The sequence below is a fragment of the Calidris pugnax genome, unplaced genomic scaffold (assembly GCF_001431845.1).
Source record: "Calidris pugnax isolate Ruff unplaced genomic scaffold, ASM143184v1 scaffold1, whole genome shotgun sequence".
NCBI lineage: Eukaryota > Metazoa > Chordata > Aves > Charadriiformes > Scolopacidae > Calidris > Calidris pugnax.
Window position 1 is genome coordinate 12,379,195 of NW_015090800.1, and position 15,339 is coordinate 12,394,533.

Consider the following 15,339-nt stretch of genomic DNA (forward strand, 5'->3'; position numbering starts at 1 on the left):
AACAACTAGCAGGACCTGAAATCAAATTACATTTTCAGCTGAAGATAAAGTAAAGCCCATCCAGCCCTGCCAATGCTGAGTGACTAAGAGGTACACAGCTGCTCTTGGGTACCCACCCAGAATATGGCAATATCTTTTATATTTACTAATCATGTTGGTTCTTAGCTTTAATCGTGAATTATTCATGTTTTGTTAATACTAGATTCTGTAGAGTATCCATGCACAGCATGCATGATGATCAAATTTTCATTGAGTTCAATGGAAAGTCTTTAGACTATCAGAATGAGGTTTAATGACAATGCATACCTCTTTACTAGTTCTTCCTCCCCACCTTTATATACAGAAAGCTGATTCTTTTTTAACTTTGAGTATGTATGGGAAAAGGATACTCCAAAAGATAACTGAGCAACAGACTGACCTGATTAGGAATGGATTAGAGAATGCAATGAGAACAATGTATTGTATCACAGAAAACCTAGGCAAAAATAAAAGAAAAATGCTACTAAGAGGCTTCACGTTGCTTCCAGTACCTTCAGTACTGTTTTTTAACATCGCCTTACAGTTTTTAAAGCGGGTTATAATTCAATTACCATATTCTATTGCCATTTTCTGCACCTCTGAAGAGACTATCTCCTTTGCAATAGTGATTTTACCATTATAATAATAATAAGGAATTTCAAGCACTTCATTTCACAGAGTGCTTATACTACTGTCTCCCAATCTGCATTCTGGGTTATTCTTGGACTTAAGAGAGCTTTTCGTGATGCTCAGAACTGAAGTGAAATAGCAAATCCATTAAAAAGATGATAGACCTTATTTTGAGTCCTGATTCTGCAAACTATTTGGCATTTATAAAGCCTTAATCCTCGTGCTGTTTTAATCTTTGTATGAGAAAAGTCTAATTTAATTGGCAAATTGTAAAAAGAAGTGAAATTAATTTGCTGCTTGCCAGTTTCTCATCAGCATTCTAAAAGCCCCAGTGAAACTAACATATTAAACACAGGAGTGCAAGAGGATATTTCAAATTTAAACATCACAGATTAAGGCAAGATGTACAGTAATGCTATAAATCTCAAAATATTGATCTAAATACATTAAAAGAAGAATCCTGCCCTATATCAAACAGCATAATAAAGCTGTGGAACTATCGTGGTTATACAATCACTCTAAAAATAAGCTGGAGTCACTCAGTAACTCACCAGAATGCAAAGATAGTTTCAAAACATTACATAGAGAAAGAAAATAAAACAACTCTGGTATGAATTTTAAAGCTGCATTTAGTTGTAGTTTAACAAATGAGATTGTCCCCTTTCATGCATGCTCAAAGAACGATTGAGATGGTCACAAAGTCCTTCAGAATGGCAAATGACACGCACTTCAAATAACCTGCCCCTACTTCTATTTACCCTTGAGATTTCTGAAGTAGAGAAAAAAGGAGTAGACAGTAAGAATGGCCACGCAAGAGCACTCCAACAGTTACTCAGCATCAAGTTACAGATAGTAACTCATAAAGGCAAAGCCACTGGAACCTCTGGCTGGTCCACCTCATCAGCAGAATGAAAGTGGTACAAGAAGCTGTAGGAGGAGCTTTAAGGTGACTTGCAACTTAAACAAGGTGAATGAGCCAATACAAGCAAGAGTCAAGTAAGGAAACCGCTACACGCTGACACAAAAGCAAATAGATGTGAACCAGCCATAACCCTAATTAGGCTAAAAATTATAAAGGAAGGTTTGAAAGAATCTTCTAGCAGGTGGAGGGGAGAAAACCAATAAATTGTAACATGGAGAGTGATCATTTTATCTGCAAGATTATGGCTGCTGTGATAACAAAAGACAAATTAACATCTCAGGATGTCCCTTTCAATTGTATGTTTTGAGCAGTACAAAAAACACACTATTTTTCTCTAATAGAATTTTTGGTGGCATTTCTTACCCACATATACAGTGAAGTAATTGACTATTACTCATTTAAAAAATCAAGTTGGTGGCATACTGCAGAGAGGTTGACTTGACTAGAGTTAAAATTGATTTAAGGACTACAGCATTGAGTAGATGACAGATCCCAAGTACTCGTTGGTGCCTTCTCCCACATTATCCTCATGACTGGAATAGTACTCCTCACGGAACGTGGCAGTAACAGATTTTTACCTTCATAACACTAGGTAGCAGAGTTAGCAAACCCTGTAAGATTTTAAAATGCCCCCTCCACCCAGAGATCAAACCCCTTTCCACATCACAGATTATTTACTCCTTGCTCTTCCAAATGTCAAGGTTTTCTCTGCTTTATCAAGGTCATACTTCTTTCCCCACTCAAACTCCTCTTTACCTATATCTTACTGAGTGTATTCTTTTTTTCATTCACTCCCACCATTCCCCAAAGTACCTCTTTTTTCCACCTCTTCCCCAACTCCTTTCAACACGACTTACATTTTTTTCCTTTCCTGAAAAACAAGTTTGTCTGTGCCTTTTTATTCTTTTCTCCAAATAACTTCCTTCTGTTTGCTCCTGCCTCTCATAATGAATGCTGTGTGAAAGTTTGCACCTCCCTCTTTCCCATGATATGGATTTTGCTCTCTCAACTATGCAATGAACTTTCCCCTTCTTGAAGTACCAAATTTTCCCACTATAGTTTTCCATCAATTACTGTTTCCATGGCCAGGTTATTCCAGTCTGTTAACATATTTCCCTTTCTCAAATTTCACTGAATTTGTCCCATGTAATATTTCTTCCCCAGTTCCACAATTTAAACACCCACCCATTTGTCAGCAGACTGTACCAACAGTTGTTGCTTCTCTACTGTGAAAATATTTAACACACTAAGGATACTGTCATGACTAAATACTACAGTGGCCTCACTCATCAGATCACACAGACAAGCACAGATCACAAATATCTAAGAAATTATAATTTTTAAGAATCTTACAATTCATTTTAAGAGGACCTTAAAATCCAATGACAGAAGTGCTTGAAATGGCACCTTAGCTGATTCAGATGGCAGTTCTATCAGAATAAAAAAAAATTGCATCTACATTTGTATCAAAAATAAATAACTGCTATTGAAAAAAACAATTTAAAAATGAGTTACATCTAATCCATTTTAAACAATTTAATAGGAATATTTCCTGCAATGCTACATACAAGAAACTATTTTAAATAACATTAATACAAACTAAGAAAAGTCAGAGAACCTGAAGTTAGAAAGATTTTATCTCTCTCACATAATAAAAGACATAATACATATGTTCATTCAAACAACGATATTATCATAACTGTAAGAAAAAGCTTAAATAAAAGTGTTTAAATGAGGGAGCTAAAAGTCAGGCATCTAAATCCATGTGTAGGCACTGAATAGCTGGTTTAATTTTCAGAATTGCAAACACTTTCAACTTCCACAGTTTAAGGTGACCGACATCTATAGGAGTCCCATTAATAATACTTACCTACATAATTTAATTCATCTGAGTAGGTCCATCAAATTAAAAGAGAGGATTTATATGCATAAATCACATGATTAATGTTTACAGGATTACAACATATGCTGATATATGGATTTAGTTGTCTAATTTAAGTCTCAAAATTTAAAAATGTCAATCACAACATTTAAAATATGAGTTTAATTAATTATGCATTTAGGATGTATGCTATAGTCTTCAAAAACATATGCTGTGAGGAACTCCCACTAGATTTTAAAACAAAGTGATTAGTACCTTTCTTCAAAGTAGCAACTGGAGTCCTCAAGATAAATGCATTATTTGAAATATTGAGGTATACAAATAAGAGAAATCATTTAGAAGCAGTCATTTTCCTTATTGACCATATTACTTCCACAGTCTGAAAGCAGAAATCCTGTTAGCAGAGATTTCTACTTAGAAATGGATGACTCTGGAATTTTTGAAGTTTATGTAACTTCCTAAATGCCTAAAAAAGAAACATAATTTTTCATACCCCAAGCTTTAATCAGGGATCAGTATTTACATTTGAATCAACACCTCTAAATAATTCCTTAAAATCAGGATACTGGCCATCACAACACTATTAATATCAGTTAGTTAAATATCATTTCAGTTGCTAAATACACTTTCCAACACAAGGACTTACTGATCAGGTCAGCGTCATGTTATTTGTCTTTACTATGCTCTTGTTCCAATAAATCACAACAGCAAAATAATTAGGTTGCTCCTTTCAGCACAAAGTGCATTTCAAGTGCCTAATTTTATAAATGCTGATGGTCATATTAGTATACATAAAATAAAGTGACAAAATGTTTAGACAATCAGGGTTCAAATCACCGTAACAGTTATTATTAATATGAAGTCTGCAGTGGTCAGAGAGCTACAGCACTGAAATTGCAAGATAAGACCATATCATCAACTAATTAGGTAATGTCTATGAAACTGAATTCATCTGACGTCTACTAACCACTTCTGTGGCATGATGAAAATATATAACTGCTTTGTTCCTGGGAGGGAAAGACAAGGCAAGCCACTGATTGGGTCTTACCCTCTTCTTCATCATTGCTGAATGAGCAATTAGAAACTGTTCTGGTTTGCAATGCAGGTAAGAAACTGTTCTTTTAAAAGATTAGATCTTTTAAAAATTTAAAACTTGGTAAAGGATTAATCTTCATTGAGTCTACTCAGATGTTTTCAACTAGCAGCAATCCACCTTGGTTTCAGAGTAAAAGTCTCATGTATCCTCCTAGTTCCACCATGTTTTTTGAAAAACAAACCAAGCTAAAATCATTAAGGCTGTTTTAGATCTGTGTCAACTTGAATTACTCATACCAAATGGAACAAGCACTTTGAGGACCTTCAAGTGGAATAACTGGTCTTGTCAATTTTCCAGGCAAAGTCATTCCATCCATCGGAATAATTAGTCTCCAACGTCACCATCTCTGTCACCTATGAGCCACAGAAAATGAAAACCTATAGCTAATAAGGCAGTTCCAAGCAGATCTCCCAGTGCAGTAAGATAAGGGATAGAAAAACTGTCAGGATCTTTTCCTTTTTTCCAGAAGTGGTGCACCATCCAGTCAGCAATCCATAACAGAGTAAACACCTACAGAACAACAAACAAAATCTGTATTACTATCACTTAAGTTATATTGAAAGCAAGCCAACAGCCAACATTATTGTCTCCTTAGTACTTAGCGGTGTTGTATACAACCGCTTTTGAAAATTATTTTCTAAAAACAGTTTTTTGAAACACTTCCCACAACTAGAGATCGGGGAACTTAGTCAACATCTGTGAGTCAATCACATGCAGAGTTAGAAAGAACATAGTAAATAATTAACAACATTCTTCACCAAGGCTATGCTTGAACACTTCTGAAAATGGCAAGAAAAAGGAAAAATTCCAACAAAACATGCAACTGCACTTCTCACACAACAGACATTATTCTGTACACTAAGAGCATAAGTGGGGTTTCGAGATCATTCAGAACCAAGTGACGTTGCCTCAGATAAAACACTCAACTCAAGCATAACTCTTGTTTCCAGAGGTCTAGAACTGAGCTGAAATCAGATGGGATATAAAACTACTTGATCAGATTAAGAACAGTTTCATCTGGATTGTATGAACTGCAAAAAATGGCCTAGAAGCTACTTTTACGCATTAAATACCAGCTTCAGTCCTTCTGTAATAAGGCACACCTGCGATATATATTACAAAATTGTCACTCCAGGCTGAATTTGTCCCAAAGTAAAAGATTTCATTCCCAGCTGTGACTGTCTGAACATTCAAGAGGTTTGATCTTAATTCCAAAGGTATGCATAATCATCAATCCACTTTTAGAAAAGAATTCTTTTAATGTTACACAGCTGTATGATAAGAGAATCTGGTTCAGTGGAATCATGTGGTGTGGCATGGCACGAGATGAATGGAGAAAGGACCACTAACTGAGCTTCCGTTTCTTCTTGTCTCTTCTAAGGAGCTGCTTAAGATGAAATAAACACTATATTTTATGTATTTTTAGTTAATCAGATCTTTGGGAAGGGTAAACTTAAGACAGTTACTGCCATAATTAATTTTTTTAAAGTCTATGATGTACATTGAAAAGAATATACAACATCAAAAGTAGTAAAAAGTTCAAAATTCATATTTTATGCAGTAAATGATCAATTACTGGTATCAAAAGCATCTTTATAAATGTATGCATACACTTATGAAATACCGGTAAGATGGTTGCAAGACACTTCTCCACAATGCCAAACATAACAAAATACATGTCATATGAAAAAATGTTGAAAAAGCGTTCAAAAAGTTTTTCAATTAGTCTTTGCTTTGCAAAAGTATATGTTAAAACACAAGCCTGAATTTCTAAATTAAAAAAAAAAAAGAAAGGGAGGAGTATTTGCTTAATGAAAAATGCATGGCTTATTTATACAAACATATCTTCTGAAAAGGGAACTCTGTAGTCTAAGCTAATTATGCAAGTCCTAGGTGTGCTGACTGGAATCCAAACAAATATATTTAAAACAGATGTTTTCTTTGGAAGACCATCAGATTCTTTGAGTCAGCTCCTTCTTCTAACAGAGACAAAAAGAAGCCTGTTTATAAAAGATACTGTACATTAACATCTCCTACAGGATGTGCACAGCAGACCCTGCAACGCCCCACATCAACAATGGTTATGCGTGTTCCATTCATTCCAAGAACAATTTTTAGTGCATTTATATGACACAATCAATTAGACATAGCACGCACAGTTCAATTTAAATGACAGTATGCACTTTTGGTTTTTAAAAATCTTGACATGAAAACCCTTAGTTTGCCTATATATTTTGCACCCCAAAATAACCAACTTAGACTATTGTGAAAAATGGGTAGTTTGAAAATTAATTTTGTGAATTGTCTCGTATTAACTTATAGGTCCATAACACATAACACTAATTATAATAAACCTGGCTTCTCTAAGTAATAGGAAAAAGCATGTTATATTAACTGATGCTTATGAAAGTATATGGTGGCATTTGGGACATCCTGCTTGCGGAATGAGACTGCAGTTCACCAGCCCGTATTTTGGTAAAGGAGTAACACCATCATCATACATTTGCACGGCTAGAAATTCACGAGCATTTAAGAATTACACAGATCAGTCTTTGGAAATGGGTACTTATTTGGCCACAGTAGTTTGTGTTGCAAGGTCAAGATTAATGAGATTTTACTTCTCATCAGTGTTAAAAGGGGGCAATCAAAGTCATCAACTGTTACTTTTGGAAAAACAGTGAGGAAAAGCCCTACTATAAGTTTGCTAATTTTTGAAAGTAAGACAGTCCTTGTATTTAAAGTGATAAGAAAAGTAACTCCCAAAGATCTATTGGAGGTAAAAAGAAGAGAAAAATCACACAAAAAGACATTACAAGACTCATTACTTTAAGTGGCACAACACTTCACATTTTCTGGGATTTATTCTTATCCAGCAAGATCACGCAGATGGTAAAGCAGTACAAATACGTGTACTTCTGCTCTGCACTCATGCTATGAAGAACAAAGCCTTCATACTTCAGATTGAAAACCAGCTGGTTTTGAGGGAAAAAATAAAAGGATCAATATTACAGAAAAGCCTAATAAGACAGTACAAAAATGAACTGTTTAGCATCAATACAGAGGAAGAGAACAATGAAGTGTTTTTTTGAAAAAAAGAGATGAGTAGGAATAGAATAATGGAACAGAGCCCTAGGAATTCTTCCAGACCAAAGAATTAAATAACCCTGAGGTTTAAGAAAGGTAAAAAAATAACGAAATATCTATATACATAAAAAGATCTAGCTAAGAAAAGGCAGACACTTTCTATTCACTGATCAAGGGGAAAGAAAGGCCAGAGCAAGCTTGCAAAAATAGAGGCAAAATTCCAGATCTTTTGATATTTTGAAAGAAAGGTCATGCTAAGTAATTACTCTCCTGGATAAAATTACAAAATTGAGGAAAACAAAACTAAAGACATCATCAGTTTTAGACTAACAAAACATGAAATAAGCATCCCAATAACAACTGACATTTTCCATTTATAAATATGTATTTGCAGAAAGACTTATTAGTCACATTGTCAAAAAAGGTCTTCAGGAGACAAAAGAAGCAGAATACAGTAATAAGAATGTGAGAGGGGGAGGAAGGGAACAAGGGTGGGAAAGAGCAGGAGTGTAGTCTCTATCAAACTCTAATGATGAAGAATCTGAAAATAAGGAGTATAAGTACACATACTATTTTGTACAACAAAGGACAGAAATAGAGAGGAATTCTTGATATTGAACTTTCTGATTCAAATTATGAATATCAGATTGAAGTGAATGCTGAAAGACAAGCAAGCCTCACTATTTAAAGCTCAAATCTTATGATTGCAAGACTAGAAATGGAAACTTTATGCACTACAAAGCGTTTTTTCCTCTGCTTTTTGGCACAAAATTTGCCTTCATTCTTTGCAGGTCTTTAGATACAAATAACAAGTTTAGCTAAAGAAAAGTTTTTTTTGGTCTTTTGCATGTAGTAAAAAGCTATCTACTTTTTCTCATGTAATTAATTTATCATCATTTCTGAAATGGGAGAAGAATGGAACTCTATTATTTAAAATAAAAATGCATAACTTCTTCCAAACATTCTTAATACTGTCTAAGCTTCTTATAGCCTAATTGTTATGTTGCAGGATGCTATAATACTTTGATTGTTTCTTTCATTTGGGCCCACCATATTTCATCAGTGAATGCATGTCAAATTTACAGTGATAAGAAGTGTAACATTCAAATGCACAGTATTTGTAAAACAGTTCTGAATCTTTCGTGTTCATTTTAATTTACACGTTGACATTGGTTGCTGTGATTTGTGAATTCCAACACCAGACTGGAATGAAAAAGCTTAGGTTATATATTTGTATATGTTTTTTCACACAGGAATTATCAAAATTCTACTAGAAGTTTAGTATGTAGAACCAACACCTTTCAGCAGTTTATTTAGCAGGCCTTAGAAGGACAGGATATTCTGCATGCTATTAGTACTGCTGATTCACCTTACATTATTTCCACGTGAAGGTGCGTTACAAAATAGTTTCATTCTGTTACTTTAGACAGGAAACACAGATGCAAATAAAGTGTGGTAACCCATTTGCAAATGCATTTTAATTCTGCTTTACTTTCAAACTTAAATTGACTCAAAATTCACCTATAATGTAACCATGACAAGACCTGGTAATTACTGCATAAGCACTCTTATAAATCCATGAAATTCAAAGGTCAGTTCATTTTTTTTTAAAACTGTGAGTGAAAAAGCTAAGGATCTCTAAAACCTACTATGTCCTGACTCTGACATCATTCTCCCCAGATTTATGGTTTAGGTCTTCTCATGGTCTTGACCTGTCATTAAGTTAATTTTTAAACTATACATTACATTTCTCAGATTTTAAATGGCATTTGATGTTTTCATGTGAAACTAAGTAGTAACTGTAAAGCACTCGCAATCAATCTACACTGAACTTACTTGCTGAATTTCCATTGTCTACAGCTAAAATTCTGCAGTTGGTGAGGTCTCAGAGTAGGGTCTACACATATTTTGCCAAAGAAATTTTTTTCCACTGTCTTCTCAGGTAGCTTATCTGGTGTGTGTCACGTCCAGGGGAAATAAGTCACTACTTCTTCCAAACATACAGAGATTTCCTTCAAAGTCTGGCTCCAAAGAAACCACTGAACAGCAAGCTTTTTCTTGCTGTTGTTCATGTTGTAGCTAAGTAGTACTAACCACACTACGATATCCAAGTACCCAGACAGCACAGCATACATTTATGCAACACTAAAACCTCATCTACATAAAAAAGAGGATACCATTTTAACTGAAGTTGTTTCTAAATCAGTTTGATTATACTGATGTAATTTTTCGGGAAGAAATTTTTTTTTATTTTTTATTCCAGAGTTTGGATACAAATTCCTTGAACTGTTTTCTTGATTTCTTTGTGGCTTTTCCAGATTGTCTTTTTCAAGAAAGTCCTAATTTCAGGCTGTTTGTCAGCTGTTTGAATGAGGAGTGCAACCCAGACCATTAAGCGTTGAGGTACGCTCAACCTGCACTAGCTGTAGCACAGCTCAGTGTGTCGTGCTACCTACATAAGCGCTTTGAGTTCTGCCTTCTGGAAACAAAAACAATACATCCCTGCTAATGAGTTGGTGGGAGCCAGGCTTCTCCCACAGACGGCAACACGCCTGGAAGTGAAAGAGTGGGTGATACCCACATTCACATCCAAATGAAAGCACTGAACATGCAGAACTGCCCAGGTTTGGACTTTAATGTCCATATTTCCTTGAATCATGTAGTCTTTTTAGCAGTTATATGCTCTACATTTCGGAAGTAATCCTTCCTATTAGAAAAAACAGTATTTAAAACGCATCAATATTTTCTTTATAAACACAACCTTCCTTATTTCTCTATAATATCTCAGTATATGCCATGAGTCATTTTTCCACATTGAAGAGGCCCACAGCATCATTAGAATCCTCACACATTTTTGATGTGAGCAGGAAGCCATTATGAGCACTGATGAATTCTTGGTTTTCTATTGCCCCAAACAGCCCCAAAACACTGCAAAAGGTGCTTCACAGCAGTAGACATCTGATCTTCATCATGTAGTAAGGACTGCATATTGGAATTACTTATTTGCTTGGTAATAGCTCTGGGTATCTCCTATTGTTTGTTTATTCCTTGAGTCTTTAACATAACTGTGTGCTCAGATTTGGTTAGGAGGTGTGAAAATTCCTTGGAGGGCATTTTACTGGCTCAGTGAGAACGTGCAGAACAGAGGTTGCCTTTGAACACTCCGAGCCCTGTGCCAGGACTGGTGGCTTCATAGTTCCAGGGCTGCTCTCATTCTGCTGCAGGTTGACAAGACAGAGGATGAAACTTTGCTCAGTTCACAGCCTCACACAGTTAGAAAATACTTGTGCCTTTGTGAGGTATAAGAGGAGGAGTGGTTTTCAATAAATATATTCTTTGTTGGTCAAACGCCAGATTGTAACTGCATGAAGCATGCTGGTACGTGCTCGTGCATTACTTGTTTTTGTAAAATTTTCAAGAAAAGAGTATTTCTCTTAAATAGAGGTCACTTTTTTTTTTTTATATTTTCCTCTGGCTCTGCCATTCATGAGAACAGAACAGATTCTTCACAGCAGAGCTAATTCTGACCTTTTGAACTCAAACCTAAAATCTCTAGTTAAATGCATATTAATATAAATATTTGTGCAGTTTTCCCCACCGTTATGAAAATATAATTGTGAAACCCTAGCCTGACTAAAGATAAAGGGAGTATAGCCTTGGATTTCATAGATCCAATTTATAAATGCAATTGAAGAACATTTCAAGAATATGTGTTTATTTAAAGAACAGAAATAACCATAATATTAAAGGTAGGGAAATCAAAATAAAAGAAAATTAAACACTTCCTGGGTTTTGTTAAGTCTAGAAACCCAGAACTGTTTTTTTTGTAGACAATCAAAGAGAATGCACGTCATAATACTGGCTACTCATATTATTTAAAATATCTTAATTTAACGATTTTTAGAAGCCACACATCCAGTGAAACTGTACCTTGTTTTACTACATAGTGTATTTTTGGTCAATAATAACTAAATCATACTATTACTAATGCACATCATGTCATATTCATTACTTATTTCCCATAAATATTTCAATTAAATGATATGCTGGAGAGACAATATCAAAGAACAGGTAGGGAGAAGAGAGGAAAGAAGCTGGTAGGCATGGGTGGTGAAAAAGAAAAAGTAGAACTATGAAAGTATCAGAACTGGATGAAAATGAAACTAACTATCTGACTGGAACATCAGCAATACAATAAGAGCTTGCGATGTAAATAAATTCTATTTTATCACTTTGGGAAGAATATTGAAGTTTACAGGCAATCTGAAAAAGTCTTGTTAAAATGCCAAATAGAATTCATATATATGTTACAAATTTACTGTAGAGATAATGTGCAATAGCATAAAGTGACAGAGGAAGAGAGAAATTAATTAAAGTTTTATAATTAAATTTTCTGTGTTAATATTTCCTTGATTTTTTTTCAGCTTGCTATAACATTCCAGTTCTACTTTGGTCATTCCTCTCCATTTTAAATAAACACAAAGCTGGACAATCAGAGATAATGAACAGATTTTGAAGTTAATTAACAGTCTATTTCAGTCCACCATAAAATATGTCATTAAATAATTTAACATCTTACAATAGTCACTTGAATTTTAAAGATAGAAAATTTGCTTTGTTGCTGGTGTTGTTTTTAATTTAGCATTAATTTTTTAACATAGTGGGGAAAAATGTAACTAGATGGCATATTGCCATAATCATTATTCAGCTACCCTTTTTGCCCCTCAGCTCAATATAAGGACTTGGAAAGGGCAAAGTAGTGATACCAAACCTCCTCAAACACAGGACTGTCCATAATTAACTCACTTCTGGGAATCATTGTGTTCTATTGAAGTATCATCTACCACCTGAAATGCAAAAGATAAAGCCTGCAAGCAGGCTTGGAATTTTGACATCCATTTTCATATGCCTTTCCATGCAAAGTGAAAATAAATGCAACGTTCAATATATTATAAAAAAGGCCTGGAATGCAGATATCTCACTGCTTAAAAGGCTGACAACAGATTTGTTTTGTTGATAAGTGAAATTACAATAATCCTCTGTGAGGTTTTTTTAGTTTTACGAGACAACTGGAAAAGCTTTCATTGGGAGGATAAAAATATAAAAGAATTCTAGAAAAATGAGATCAGTAGATGCTGGTTTATGCCAAAAGAAATGGCAGTTTGAAACCTGTTCTTTACTATATCCAGGTGTTTAGGTGATGTCACTGAAAAAAGGGAAGAGGAATAAGTAAAAATATTTTAAGTGTTTTCCTTGAGAAAGGAGAAACTTAAAAGCACACAACTGCAGCAGGTAAGTGCTTCAGACCAACAGGTAAAGAAAATATGTTCAAGATCTAAGGGTTAAAGCAAGAATCATCTCTGAAAAATTTAAATCTGCTTTAATTAGAGGTATGCAAATCTTCAATAATTACTACTAGAAAAATGCCAGAATAATTAAAATCGGGAAAAGAAACTATGAAATACGTTTCAGAAGGTGTTAAAAAACATGGGGTTCCAAATTGTAAATCTGTCAAGACTCAAAAGAAGTTACAGTGTGCAATACTGCTACTCAGTTTCGAAGTAAATACATCTCAAACTGAAGACAGAAGATAAAGAGGAAAAAATCATCTATAAAAAGGAGTGGGGGAAAAAGTTTAAAAAGCTATATGTCTGCTTTATAGGGGAAAAAATCAAGAAAACCAGGTGTAGCCTTATGGACTGCAATGCAGATGCACAATTGCAAAACTGAATACTCTAATCAGACCCTGAATTTATAAAAATCAACTTTATATGCATGTACGTGCCAATTCTGGGTCTGAATTAGTGTGTGACTGGAAGTCTTGCCCTGATGCCTCAACTTGGTTTTCAGATGCACTTCTACATTTCTCGCATCTTACTCTATCCTTTGCTGCTGAAGAAAAGGCTTGTATCCCTGAATGTATTATGATTGCAGTTCTGTGAGCAGGAGGTCTGTATGGATTTCCTATGGATTTATGAATTCAGGTTGATTCCCATGTGGAATCTCTAAAGTCTAATAAAGGCTGAAATCACACTGAAGTCTTACCTTCAGCAGCGACATTCACATTGTTATTGGACTCTTTCCCCAACCTGTTTTTTTTAAGCTCATAAGAACTCAGTATCACTAAGAGAGCTGACTCTCAGAAAAACTTGTCTGAAATGGGCCAAAGGATTAAAAAGTTATTAGAAAGGACAGAGTGAAGGAATAGCATCACTTCCTCAGGAAAACACAATATAAAACAAGTGATAAGGCTGAAAACTCAGAATATTATGTAAAAGGAAAATGCAAAGTAATTTATAACTTTTAGTATGCCATTCTCACTTGCAAAGGTTGGAATATTCCCAGTTATATTCTACCTAAAAAGCATAGAATTCACATATGACATTAAAATAGTAACAGTTTTCAAAAACTATCTTTATTGAAATAGTAGTGTGATAAACAGAGAGACAATTCAGGGCACTAAAAAGATTTTTTTTTAAAAGATTGATTGATGATAATATTATTTGTGTGACCAATTTAGTTTTAAAATATTTTTAGAAGCAGTATGTGTACTTATGGATATTTTAACTGTATTTTTATTGTGTAACATAAAAAGTCCATTTTTCTTTTTAAGGTAAAATGAAACATTATAGTCAATTTAGCCAGGTTTCAGCTAAAAATTGGCTGTGGACTTAATAAAAACATTTCATTTTGTATTACTGATTTCTCCTAACGAAATTATTTCACCTTAAAACCTTGCTATTTCAGAAGGCATCTTTCAAGAACTGCCCTTGCTGGGTGTGAACAGGCCACTAGGAGAGACCAGCCAAAATAATATAACAATGTTTGACAATTAATACAATTACAATTTCTTGTACAGTGATCACTGACAGACTAATTTTGACTTCAATAAATATTAAGAATGCCCCAAGCAACCCATAACATTCTCATCTACTGCACATTTGACTGTGGTAACTAAACCAGTAATGTGAAGCACTTTAGGATATTTCTTTGAGAGTTTTGCTTGATGTATTCATCATTCATAAATGCTACTTTTCCTTCTCTCCATTTCCCCTCTAGTTGATTAAAATGATGGGGGGGTTAGATGCAATGGTTCCAAGAAGCACGTGAAAGAGAAAGCACAAGATGCATGACTGGGAAATATTGCAGTCAAGCTTCTTCTGAAAAGCACTCACCATACAGATGCACCTGTGTAAGCTATATGTGGGGAGATAATTAGTTACTTCAAAACTGTGTGGAAAGCTGGTATTTATACATACCTTCTTGTACTATTCATGAGATTTCAAAATTCAGATAAAACATTATTTTCTTCAGGAACTTGATTTTATACAAGCGTTTTCAAGTTTTACTTGTTCTTACCTGTAGCAGAGCTGCAAACAAATACACTGCTATAAAGATAGGAGTTAAGGAAGTGTGGCCGCTCTTCATTAAGTGGATAGTGTACAAGAAAATCAGGTGTCCAGGAATCACCAAAAGAAGCAGAACTTGGGCTGATTTGTTATTTACTCCTACAATAAAAAAATTTTACAAAATTCAGTTTAGCTCTTCGATTACTATATCAGATTTTTTTAATAGTAAATTCCAGTTTTGGAACGCCACAGCACTGACCATTGTGAAACAGAAGGCATTATTTTCTGCTAAAAGACTCCTTGAGGATTCTCATGGTGGGGAGTGGGGAAACCACCCGTAGTGTCTGCCAGAAAAGTT

The 15,339-nt window shown here is 34.7% G+C and overlaps 1 protein-coding gene across 1 annotated transcript in view; it reads right to left on the bottom strand.

Annotated features, from left to right (window-relative positions):
- Nucleotides 1–4,279: 4,279 nt before the first annotated feature.
- SLC41A2 (solute carrier family 41 (magnesium transporter), member 2) overlaps nucleotides 4,280–15,339 on the bottom strand; it is a 54,613-nt gene continuing 43,553 nt past the window's right edge. The window contains exons 10-11 of the mRNA XM_014937531.1: nucleotides 14,992–15,140; nucleotides 4,280–5,058 (exon numbers count right to left, since the gene is read on the bottom strand). Of these exons, the coding sequence (XP_014793017.1) occupies nucleotides 4,873–5,058; nucleotides 14,992–15,140 (335 nt within the window). The 3' untranslated portion in view covers nucleotides 4,280–4,872. The remainder of the gene's footprint in view (nucleotides 5,059–14,991; nucleotides 15,141–15,339) is intronic.